General features: G+C 46.2%; 1 protein-coding gene across 3 annotated transcripts in view; it reads right to left on the minus strand.

Annotated features, from left to right (window-relative positions):
* Positions 1–12,319, minus strand: part of TANC2 (tetratricopeptide repeat, ankyrin repeat and coiled-coil containing 2) — a 212,134-nt gene that overhangs the window by 6,866 nt on the left and 192,949 nt on the right. For 2 of the 3 annotated variants that reach the window (XM_075722713.1, XM_075722712.1), the window contains 6 exons: positions 8,369–8,502; positions 7,785–7,908; positions 3,326–3,501; positions 2,543–2,675; positions 1,959–1,988; positions 960–1,051 (listed from right to left, as the gene is read on the minus strand). In XM_075722713.1, coding sequence (XP_075578828.1) covers positions 960–1,051; positions 1,959–1,988; positions 2,543–2,675; positions 3,326–3,501; positions 7,785–7,908; positions 8,369–8,502 — 689 coding nt within the window. The remainder of the gene's footprint in view (positions 1–959; positions 1,052–1,958; positions 1,989–2,542; positions 2,676–3,325; positions 3,502–7,784; positions 7,909–8,368; positions 8,503–12,319) is intronic. The other variant, XM_075722714.1, reaches the window with a different exon arrangement.

Raw genomic sequence — 12,319 nt, forward strand, 5'->3', positions numbered from 1 at the left:
TTGGATTTTAGATATCTAAAAATTAGGTGTCTACATCCAAGCCGGTAAACTGGGTTCCTTTTATAGTTATTGGGACACAACAGTCACCTTCAAAGGGTGACTCATCTTTGCTATTTTGGGCACCTATTTTTGGGATGGGATGATCTGCGCCCTGGAGGGGGGCAGACATGGCAGCTAGGGTGAAAGAAAGAGGGCAAAACGGGATCTAGGACGCATGCAATTCATGATGACCCAGACATAAATTTTGCAGCTAGGAAGAGTAAGCTTTAAAACCTTGTAGACTCAGGTTTCTCAGCTGTATCATGGATCTCTGGCAGATAACTCCAGTTACAATGCCAGCTTTGCATATTTTCTGCTTCACCCTTAGAGCCTAACAGTGAATCATTGTTGTACTTGCACATTTTGTGTGTGTGTGCAAATCTCCAGGTTTTAAAGATCGGCTTAAAATAAACACAGAGCAGAAAAGACTCTCTTAACTGTAATGGTGGAACATCTCCCATGGGCTAAAGGACATGACAAAGCCATCTGTGTCCTGACATTCTGTTTTCATTGCAAAAAGTTTCTTCCATGACTTTTTCTGGGATATACTATCTTGTTGCCTTGTTCCACAGCAGTGAGCCTGCCAGGTAATGACAACGTTGCCAGATCTGATGCAATGACATCAGCACTCCAAATCTCTGTAAAACACTTGGGTTCTGGTGTGTTCAAAGAGGAAATGAAGTGCTGGCTCAAATCCAGAACACAGAGAGACTTGGCTTTGCTTCAGCTTCGTTACAGATCTGGGCAATCACTTCCCCCTCCCCAACCCCCCTAACCACAACCAAACAGTTTGCAACACAAGGAACACTGCGAGCAGTAGCTTTTACTTGTGATGGGTTAAGGCAGCAGCATTGTTCAGTCAAAACTGCATACAAAGTCATGCTGCATCTGTTCAATTTTTCCAACAACACTCTTCTCACCTTATAGAACATGTCTCCCTCCTCCATCAGCTTGCTCAACAGGATGATCATGATGTCTGGTTTGGAGGTTGCCATCGCCCACGTTGCTGGACCTGTAGTGTACAGGATGCATGATGGGTAAAGAACTCATACAATGCAAGGGTGGTAGGAAGCTGGGTGGAAAAAATATCCTGGGGTGGGAATTTCTGCTGGAGAGAACAACTTGGCATGGTCAAAGGGTGGAGCGCTCCAAATGATTGAGCTGACAATTCCTCTCGCACTTTAATTAACATCCTCCACATTGCAATGGTTTTCCTTTGCAGTCATTAAGGCTAATCCTAATCACCACCACCACAATGCTCTGGGAAATGATGGGAGCTGTTTCCACAAGAGGGCAGTGCCGATTGTGGAACCAGCTGGGGTGGGGGAAACAAAACATATTTAAAAGGAAAAATCAGAATGGTTACATAAAAGCATTTCTAAGTTAAAATCTCTGGAAGTGTCCTAGGAAATCTGCAGTTCGACTGTGGATAGGCATTTTGTATTTAAGTAGATTGTGATTTCCAGCTTCACAAGGTGTGAAATACTAGAGTAGAAAATCCATTAAGGTGGAAAATATGACAAAGGAAAGGTCATGTCTAAGTGCTGCCGGTGCCGAGCCGTCCCTTGGGCTGGGGACACGCTGGCTCTGCACAGGGGTCTGCCCGCGCAGAGCCAGTCGTTATCTCAAGGACTAATACTGGGAGGGAAAGGGCGGCAAAAATTTGGGGACAACTCATTAGTGCGGGTGAAGAATAAGTCAACAATATTCTATAAGTAGATTCAGTACATTTTGGGGGAAGGAGGTTAGTTTTTGAGTTCAAGTTATTCTCTGCAACAGTCATTAAAAAAATTACTTGAAGGTGAGGTAAATTAAAAGATTAGAGGTGTTGGGGACGCATGCAGGCTAAATCAAACAGGAGAAAGCAAGGCTGACAAAGCTATCAGATCGAAGCTGATGCTGACAGCAATGAGATATACCTCGTGGGCGACTCGGTAACGTCTGACAACCTTCAAAGAAAGGAGAAAACAAAAAGTTGTAGGAGAGAGGGGGAAAAAAAATGGATGAAGGTGGGAAAAAAAAAAAAAGAAAGGAAAAAAGCAGCTGTGAGAGGCAGGCAGCAAAGAAGCCAATGCACCAGCAAAATCCCCTTTCACAGGAAAATGTAACGTGAGCAGCTGTGTGGCGCAGTGCAGGTAACACTAAGATCTGAAAGCATACACAGAGCAAGTGAATGCAACAGCTCACAGCAATGCATGGACATAGTACGTTTGTCGACTCAGACTAGTAAAGATAGAAAAAGCATTACCAGAGGAAAGACCTTGCCAAAGAAACAGTTGTTTATTGATTAACTTTGCTAAGTAATATTACAGCAAAAAAAAATTCCCCATTTTAATAAAGAGAACAAGGCAGTCATGACTCGCTGGCCGCTTTCGGAGTACGAAGCAGCAGCTGGGGCTGAGGCTGCCTCTGTGTTACGCTTGTATTTTCTAGGAAGCCAGCCCCGCTGCTCAGAGTCCTGCCTGAGCACAGAGCCGACGGCGGATTGTCCCCTTGTCCCTACCTATCTTTGCTCCTTTCTTCAGGAGAGTGACGACGACCGAGGTGTTGCGGCACCCCACTGCCCTGTCGAGGGGGCGCATCCCACTGTAGTCAACGTGCTCGATCATGGCCCCATGGTCCACCAGAAACTGAACCTGCAACGAGAAGCCCGACAGTCAGTTCTGCTCGTGGGCAAGACCTTTGCGTGCTGCTGGTGATGTACAACCAGCAGAAGCTTGCTCTGCTCCACTGCTTGGGCTAAAACCACCTCTATAGGGTCTGAGGGTTCATCAGATTGAATATTAGAAGAAATTTCTTCACGGAAAGAGCAGTCAAGCATTGGAACAGGCTGCCCAGAGAGGCGGTGGAGTCCGCATCCCTGGAGGTGTTCAAAAAACATGTAGACGTGGCGTTCTGGGACATGGTTTAGTGGGCATGATGGTGTTGGGTTGATGGTTGGACTGATGATCTTAGAGGTCCTTTCCAACCTTAATGATTCCTAGTTTTACTTCATTAAAAAATAATCCAGCCACCAAGCCTGGAACATGAGATTAACTGTCACTCGGTTTATTGGTGGACTTGGTAGTGTTAGGTTAATGGTTGGACTGGATGATCTTAAAGGTCTTTTCCAACCTAAACGATTCCATGATTCTGTCAGTCTCACGTTTTGTCCGCTATGGAAGCGCTTGCACGTATGGAGGGCCAGGACACTATATGCTTATTACTACATCAAGCTGAACTGTACTATTTTGAGAGTTTTATGCTAACTATCCTTTTTGTTCTGCATCTATTACCAGCTACTTACCACCTCTGCATCGCCGTAAAAAGCTGCCAGGTCCAGCGGAGTGCGTCCATTCTTATCCGCGTGGTCGGTGGCAGCCCCGTTCTCCACCAGGGAACGCACCACGGAGAGATGTCCCTTCAGACAAGCCCAGCTGAGGGCTGTCAAGCCCTCCTTGTCCATTAGAGAAATGGAGGCACCTGAAAGAACAAGCATCAGTTCACTTAAGAGCTCTCTGTTGTTAAGCACTATGATATAACAAACCATCCGCTTAGTGATGACAGCTTATTTTTAGAGAGCTATGTACATAATTATTAATTACTTTATTAACATTTCTCCCACCGCAGATCCTACCCTCCACGGCAACTTCAAATGCACCGACAGGAACTGTGGCAAATGAGTTTATTCACACCAAGTTGCAAACTTTTTCGCACCTAGCTCTGTAGGCTTTTCTGGCAAACATCATTTGAGCAGCAGGGTGGATTTGACATCCCTCATCTGAGACATCAATCTTTCTTTTTAACTAGTGGTTTGGTTTTTCTTTTTTTTCCCCCAATCAAAACCCATTCCAGCCTGGGTGAGTCAGAGATGAAGACCATTTTGCTGTTTCAGCAGGTCATGGTGTACCAAGGGGAACTAAGTTAATTCAGCTCAGTTCTTCTAAAAAAGCACGTATTTTCCCCTCTTCGCTCCCCTCCCCTTTACCCAGATCGACACAATTTCCAGCAGTATTTCTCCCTGAACTTTACCCAATATAAATACAACATTGTGGGATAAACTACTGCCAACTGCAAGCCAAGGAGAGAGGGACTTGACATTTTCTTGGATGAAGAAATCACGCTGCCATACCAACGGGTCAGTATTGCTTCATACGGCATATGGATACGCATATGAGATCTGAACAGCAGCATTAAGTGAACACTCCTCTTCATGGCACGAAGACAACTCCTGTTGCCATGGCACAGGCAGGGCTCCGGCTCGAGTGTGCAGAAGAGATTCGTATCAGCTCTGCTCCTCCTAGGAATTGCAGCTACCTGTGGGATGCTCCTGCCAGCAGGCTGGGATGAATTGCTGCTGCAGTATTTTTCTCCTGTAGGTAAACTCTAAAACGCCCAGCATGAGATCTTTACTGGCTCCAGAAAGCTCAGCAAGTGGGGGAGTAACGTGAATTTCCTGAACCTTCCCATTCATCCCAGCTGACATATCCCCCGGTTAGCACACATCACCCAGATGATAGCAAACTGACAGGTCTTCCAGCTTGCACAGCTTTTTGTTTGTGGAGGAGCACAACACATGAACATTTGCTCAGGCTATGTTCAGAAACCTCCGCCCAGAGCTCTCGGCACAGCTGCAGCATCCTGCTCGTTGCATGCCTCCAAACTGCAGCGCGGAGCGCCAGCGAGGGAGGTGGCAAACGACGTCTGGGGCAATCTGGCGTGCCAAGGAGGGACACTGGCTGCAAGGCAGCTCAAATGTACAAGCTAAAGGATGACAACATGAATTCCCAACATCTTGCCAGCTTTCTCTCACGTTGCCCACACTGCACCCCGGAACCCTTCCGAAGCTCTGTGAAAGCCCTCCAAATGATCCTCAGCTGACCCAAGGCTGGCCTCTGCTCAGCAAAGCAGGATAAAACCTCATTTCATTCCTTCTTATTTGTACCACCTACTTTCTTCCATTTAAACTGTCCAAGTCTTCTTTTGTGTTTTCCCTGACTCTTCTGGAGCAGGTGAGAAAGCTCCTGCAATAAGAGGGAAGGCTGGAAAGCCGCATCATCGCACAACCTTCCTACTCTTTTCCCAGTCCAGCGGAAGAGACGCACCATACCACAGGGTGACATGCACGGACTTCGGGGCATCACTGCAGCAACGCAAGCTGAAGGTCTAAGTGAGCGGACAATGCACACCACTTCAGAAATGCCAAAATGCTGCTCTGAGGCAGGCTGGACACGACCGCAGGAGCACCGAGCTCCTGATGCAGCCGTGGCTCCCAGCAGAACCTCTGCTTGACTCTGAAGGCATCTTTCGCTCCTTCGGGGATCTCTGCCCCGCTCAGCATTAAGGCAGTCGGACATGAAACAACCTGGTGGTTTCGAGGGCAAGTGGCTACAGGTGACCTCATGGGACCGATCCCTGCTGCAGTGGGAAAGATTTTGTCTGGGTAAACCCAGCTTGCTTCTGAGAAGGGCTGGGCTGCTCCTTCCCTAAAATGAACTGGCTAAATGCAAGAGTTTATGATTTAATATGCTACCCAGCAGACACACAACAATGAGCCAGCTACAGAAGAAAAGAAACTATTGACGCTGCTGGAGCATCAAAAAGAAGCAGGGAGTGGCCAGGATGGTCGGATCCTTTCTGTGCAGGGGATGTACCTGAAGATGCCATGCCTGGGCAGGGTTACCCCCCCGCAGCGACGAGGCTCAGTGTTGTGTGTCAGCGGCACAAGACAGGCAGCGAGGAGCAGCACCCGCACGTACCATGTACCCCAAGGCAGCACAAACATCAAGGGATTGATTTTTGCAGGAAAACAAGATTCAGAATTAAGCTCTCTCCAAATGGAATGAGCATCAGGAATTGTTTTGCTTTGTGTAACACAGATCCGTATAAATATCAGCTTTAGCAGAGCTGCTACCCGGGAAGTTTAATTCACTATTCACACGTCCATTGCTTCTGGGTGTTAAGTGAGAGCAGTAGGTGACTCTAAAAATTTGGATTCCAAATTGATTGATGACTGCAACTCTGTTAATAAAAAGTGTTTACAAACACTGACTGTGTTAATCAAGTACAGTCAAATGAGATTTGCTTTGCAACACACTAATTAATGCTTATGGCTTATGATTCACACACTTTGATTTTAATGAAACATTGAACAGGACTGTCAAAGCCAGTTTAATTAAAATACACCATATATCACTGTACTCTGCCCAAGCTTGAGCTAACTTTTCAGGACCATGTGTTATAGCACATTTAGTGGAGTTTATTAAGCTATTTAGAAGAACAGACCTTTTAAAGTAAAAAAGGTTTTCATATTTTTGACTTCTTGGGCTCTCAGTGTCCAAGGAGCCAGGGAAACATTATGCTCATTTGCTAGCGATCCCATAGCCAGGATCAGATTATCTGGTATTTTCATTGTCCACTGAACCAGTCTTAAGCCACAGGCACAGTTCTCAAGTCTAGCAAAATAAATCACTTATTTTAAGCCTTTTACACAGATACAGTCAAGCTGCAAAAGGGGCCACAGTACAACTCAAACATGTGGAGAGTGTTAATTTGAAATTTTTAAGAAAACAGAACATCAGAAAAGAATTGAATTAATTCATAAGAAGCTCGTGCCTCAAACTGATCTCTGTCACATCCCTATGCAGGTTACAGCACCAAACAGCAACGATCCCACTGGCCTGTGGCTCAGGACAGACAGAAAAGCAACGAGAAACTCGTTCCTGTAAGACTGGCCATTTTACAGTGTGAAAATGTTCTTACAACTACTCCGTAAAATATTCAAGTGTCTCACATTTTGGCTAAGGGGTCAGACACAGTCACTTACGATATGAAGAAAATATCCCTTCCCAAAGAGGGATCTTACCTGAAATAAAAATATCAAATAACAATACAACAATTAAATGCTATTTCTAGTCCCCCCAAATAATAGAAAATTACCCAAACAAACCAAGCAAACATTGGCTATTTGTCAAAAGAAAAAAAAAAAAGTCTCTAAAGAACTACAGAAATAAGAAATAATCGTGTTCACACAGGTTGCAGGCAGCGTGTTGTTCTGACTCACCTCAAACATGTACAGCAGAAATGAGTAAAATTGAAACATGTTCCTGTTGACTGAGTAACTCCTAGTGAAGGAGAGTTATTAGACACGGAAAATACTGAGCAAGGTGAATCTGTGAGTGCAAAGCTGAAGAGCAGACTACCTTCAAAACAATTCTGGTTTATTTTCAACAAATACACCAAATCCTTGTCTGTGGCGGGGCCTTACCCCCCCGCTGATGTTGGTGTCAAAAACGTGGGCAACAATACTAGCACTAAAAACGGAAGTGTTAAAACGTGTCCCAAACTCTGGTCCCGTGGTTGAGTCTTGCCTGCCTGTTCCATGGTGACGTTGACAGTTCAATCACATCACTTGTTGATTTTTTTGTCTGAGGGGAAAGCTCCAAGCGTGGTTCAAGGGCATATTCTTAACTCAATGCTCAAAGCACCTGTGACATGTTATTTTATTTTCTAATTCAAATGCGTGGTTTTGAGGCTGTGAACACTAAACACAGACAACAAAATGGATAGTCAAGATTAACGCCACGACTATTCTAGTCTTGTTCTCCAATAAGCTGGATACGGTGCTGAGGACCTCTCCCACCGCCTGATCCAGCAGTGGGATTACAATCCCCACCCCGACATTACAAACTCCAGCTGTGCAGGAGACAGTGCGGTGGGACTCGCCGTGGCCAGTCTCCAACACACTTCCAAGCACGTGCTCTAACCTTGTGCGAGCAGAAACTCCACCGTGCCCAGATGTCCCTCAGATGCAGCCATCATCAGCGGCGTCCGCCCCTGCTTGTCTGCCATGTTCACATCAGCGCCGTGTGTGAGTAAGAGATCTACAATCTACAACACACAAAGTGAGAACACACGATAGTATGTAGAGACCCAGCTGGGAACACACGTCATACATACAGACCCAGCCGGGAAGAAACCAGAGCCAAGGAAGAGCAGAGCGGTCTCCATGTCTTGACACCTCACCCCCCAAGGCACGGTGCCCTCTGGGATTACTGCTGCAAAATTAGGGCACAGGAGAAGCAACAGAGGTATAAGGACAAGGAAAAACGACCTTTTCAGTCAAGAGCATTCCCTTTGCTTCCCAAATGGTGAGATAACGCAGTACTTAAGCAAAAGCTGTCTGCAGCCAAGGGCTCAGGGTGTTTGAAGCATCAATATCACTTCTTTTCACTCCAACCATTCCCCAGAAGAGTTGGGTTTGTCTTCTCCACCCATATTTCAGCAAGATGGAAGGGATGGCCTGACACTACATTTCAGGCCATCCCGGAGGCACGAGGAACCCGCTCACCTGCCAGTGGCCCTGTCTCACGGCGCTGAAGAGCGGAACGACCCCGCGGCGGTTGGGCTGCGCCACCGCAGCACCCTGCTCCAGGAGGAGCCGGCAGACCTCCAGCTTCCCACGCCCGGCCGCTGCCGTCAGAGCTGAAGAGAGAGACAAGCAGTGAAGGGAAAGCCACGCTCTCCGCGGAGCTTTTTGCTATCCGGAGATAGGTCTTTCTGCTGGATACCAAAGTGATGGTGCCTGAAATGCCAAACATATCTCACGACAGGCAAAATGAACAAAGAAAACGGGTTGGATCAGTACAGTTCCAGCTCGTACTTGTCATTTTAGTTTACTTCAAAGGTCAGCTCTTCCAGGAAAAGATCTCGTAACGTTATGGAAAGAGGACAATCAGCTTTTATTATTATTATTTTTTATTATTTTCCGCAAGTCACAGTGAAACCAGATGAAAACTGCAGTAAGCATAAAATAACCTACAGGCACGTCTGACTGAGGTTCAAGGTGTTGCTGCAAGGAAACGTAGAGCCTTGTCACATGAAACCTTCACCGTTTTCCCCTGTGCCTCCTGCAGGTTTCCCTACTGCAAAAGCCACAGGCTGCAAGACTGAGTGTGCTTGGTAGGGGCACAATGAGAAAACACAGGTACGTGCTATCTCGACAAGACCTTCTGCAACCTGTCCCTGACTCATTCCACCATGACTACAGGAGAGCAAGTGAGGGATCAAGCTGGAGGCACTGACAGATCATTGGCAGCCACTGGATGTCAGACAGATTTGTGGCTTTTCTCTGTCTGAACAAGCACAAGAGCAGCGTAATTCAGATGGAGGACTTCTAATACCCCACGTTAACCTGTAGATCTCTGAATCCAGGGAAACAGCTGGAAAGCAGAAATGGTATGAATATGTTTACCTGTTCTCCAAGAAAAACGCTAATTCTAGGCTTTGTTTCTGGCCAGAACTGATCCTACCAGCAAGGGTCTTTGTGCAAAACCAAAATTATCTCTCATTTCCAGTATTACAGATGCTCACGATATTACAGGTGGGTAGCAGTAACACCTGACTGTTCTTTCCCTGACAAAATGTGCTCTGTTAACTCAGAAGCTATGGCTAGGTTGGAAAAGGCACATTCAATCTGAAAATAGTTCCAAGTGCAGGACCTGCCTTTGACTCGTCTTTGGTATTAATTTTAGACTTTTTGGTTCCTCCCCCTTCTCCCTAACTTTCTGTGCACTTCAGCACGGCTCCTCTGGCTCGATGCTCTGCTGCTTCTAGAAGGAGTTCGAGCAGAAGGTGGGAGTCTATTTCTAACTGACGTAGCTTGTTTTTTTCTTTGCAGTACATTTCTGTGGGATGGCTGATTACGAGGTGTTGATGGGTTTCCAACTGCAACACTGTTAACGTTGGGAGATTTAATTAATTCTCTATTCTGTTCCACATTATGGTTGAGTTTTCTTCTCTTGGGGTTGAGAGACACCAAGAGTTAAAAGAAAAATCATCTCGCTGCCACAGGCAGAACATACTGCAAAATCTATAATCAGATCCATGTGGGTTTTAAACGTAAGCTACAAATATAGAAGGAGGACTGTGTGTAATGTGCACGGCAGAGGGATCGGTATGCAAGGCTTTTGGGTTCTATTTCTAAACCTGCCTGCACTTGAAATGTTGCAGGTTAATTTGAGGTATTTCACGTCAAAATGACTTATGTTTGCAGCAATGAAAATACTGTAAATCACCAAAGTGTTTGGTGTTCACCATGAAATGTTCTTTGGAAAAGACTTTACTGAAACAGGATGATTTGATCCATAGCCATACCCTTCTCCACTCTGTCTTGCAACCCACTCTACCTGGACTGACATGTCTTTTTGCTACTCTGTTCCTCAGGGTCAAAGCAAGTGGTGCGGATATGTACCTCCAGCCTCTCCTTTGCGGCTCCAGCTCAAGGGAAGCTCCAGAGCTTCTGTGCTACTGAGCAGTCAGACCTTCACTGATGACCTGAATTTGCTGACAGAAACCTATCCAAGCTCATCTTGTATAACGCACAGATATCTAAGCATCTATCCCCAGAAATGGAGAAACTCTCCGAGGGGCAAAAGGAGCTCAGTCCAGCTGGACCCTAGGAGACCAGCTCACTACGGTACACCCAGAATTCGTGAGTGCCTGTGCTTTGAACAGAAGGTTGGACCAGATAACCAACCCCCTGTGGTCCCTGCAGCTGCAGTAAGCTGGACAGTCTGCTGCTGCTCTGAATACGGGTGCCTCACCCGCGTACCTTCAGCCTTCTAACCAGAGCGGCTTTTGACATCCCCAAGCTCCAGCTCCACTGCTGGTCGCCTCAAGCCCAGGGCACTATCCTGTGGCTGGTAAGCTCAATTAAACTACTTGAGGAAAAATTCTAGATGTACCTGCATATTTAAGCCTTTTAACACTCCTTAGATGGACGTACCAACCTGCTTCTCACATCACCAATGTGCCTTACAACAGCCGTTAGTCTCTAAAAAACCACAACACAAGGTAAAGCTGTGCCTGTGTGTTGAAAGGAGTTTGGAAAAGCCAAGGAAAGGTGACGGGGGGAAATGAGAGAAATGGAAATGGTTTTGTTTGAAGTTTTACTGTCTGTCAGAGAGCTCCTGTGGCCCAGCATGAATGAGGCGAGTCCACCCAACCCAGCCAAGGAGCAGCGACCAGGATCCTGGGCTGAAAAACAGCAATGCTCATTTTGCAGCTTTTCCATGAGGATGAACTGCCAGGAGAACAGCTCACCGTGCAATAACAAAGTCTTGGCATAAAAGCCAAAAACCAGTTGCTGCATTTCTCAAAACATGGCTCAAACAAAACTTGAGACAAGTTTCAGGTGTGGACATGCCCCCTGTGTCAGCGAGCAACGTCAGACAAGCCACAGTCTCCAACACCAGGGATCTGCAACAGCACATTCTGCCTCTGCTGTTCTGCAGAGCATGTCTGTTTTCTTAGAGAGAAAACAACTTTATCTGGAGAAGGAATCATTAAATCACTCCTATACGGCACGTGTATCTGTTTCACAGCCTGGCAGCAGGACAAATGCAGTTTGATGGAGTCGTTCTTTGCACCTCCAACTCTGATGGAGTTATACGAGTGACTCAGATACTTTTGTGCTGGGTTTTGATATTAGTCCTGTCCCAGGGCGAAATATTCCATCTGGAGTTGGCTATAGTGTGCTGTCAGCAATTCCTAAGCTTATGATGTAACTTGGCACTGCCATTTGGATGATATCAGGCTGATATCACTAAGCCAAGCAGTCAGCTCTGCTCTGCGGAAGATTAGACACACAAGCAACAAGTATCAAAAAACAGACAAGACATGATTCAGATTTTTAGAGCAGATTGCTATTTTTAGGTGGAAACCGGTGTTTCTCTTCAAATTTATCTAAACTCATGACTGACTTTTTGGACAAAAAAACCCAACCAACCAACCAACCAAACAAAAAAAACAATGTGAAAGGGAGTCGTGAGATCCATATAAACTTGTCCTGCCTGTGACAGGACCAAAGACTGCTGAATTTGGTCGTTAACTCATTTTTGCTCTTTTTCCCATCTTACCTACCACCAACTTTAATGGGATAAATGGGTATTCCTTTGAGATGGCTCTTCAATCTGCGTGAGATTTGCAAATCACAAATCCACACTCCCAACTATCCCAGTTACTCACAAACCCCTCTTAGATAGAGAAACTCCCAGATGTCTGTGAGAGTCCAGTTTTTGGCACTGCTGGGGGCCAAGGTATGGGAAGGGAGACAACAGAGATGGAAAAGGTTTCTGCTGAAGAGTCCTCGAGGCAACGGGCAGGCGGGGAACAGCAGAGCTGCCCAGGACACAAGGAAAGAGGAAGGAGAAGAGCTGGATGTTGTCAGGGAGAAGAGTGCGGTGCCCAGCTTTCAGACCAGAGAGCACAGCTGAGCAGGACAGAGAAGGACGGCGTGACC

The sequence above is a fragment of the Pelecanus crispus genome, chromosome 18 (genome assembly GCF_030463565.1).
Source record: "Pelecanus crispus isolate bPelCri1 chromosome 18, bPelCri1.pri, whole genome shotgun sequence".
In the NCBI taxonomy this organism is placed as follows: Eukaryota; Metazoa; Chordata; class Aves; order Pelecaniformes; family Pelecanidae; genus Pelecanus; species Pelecanus crispus.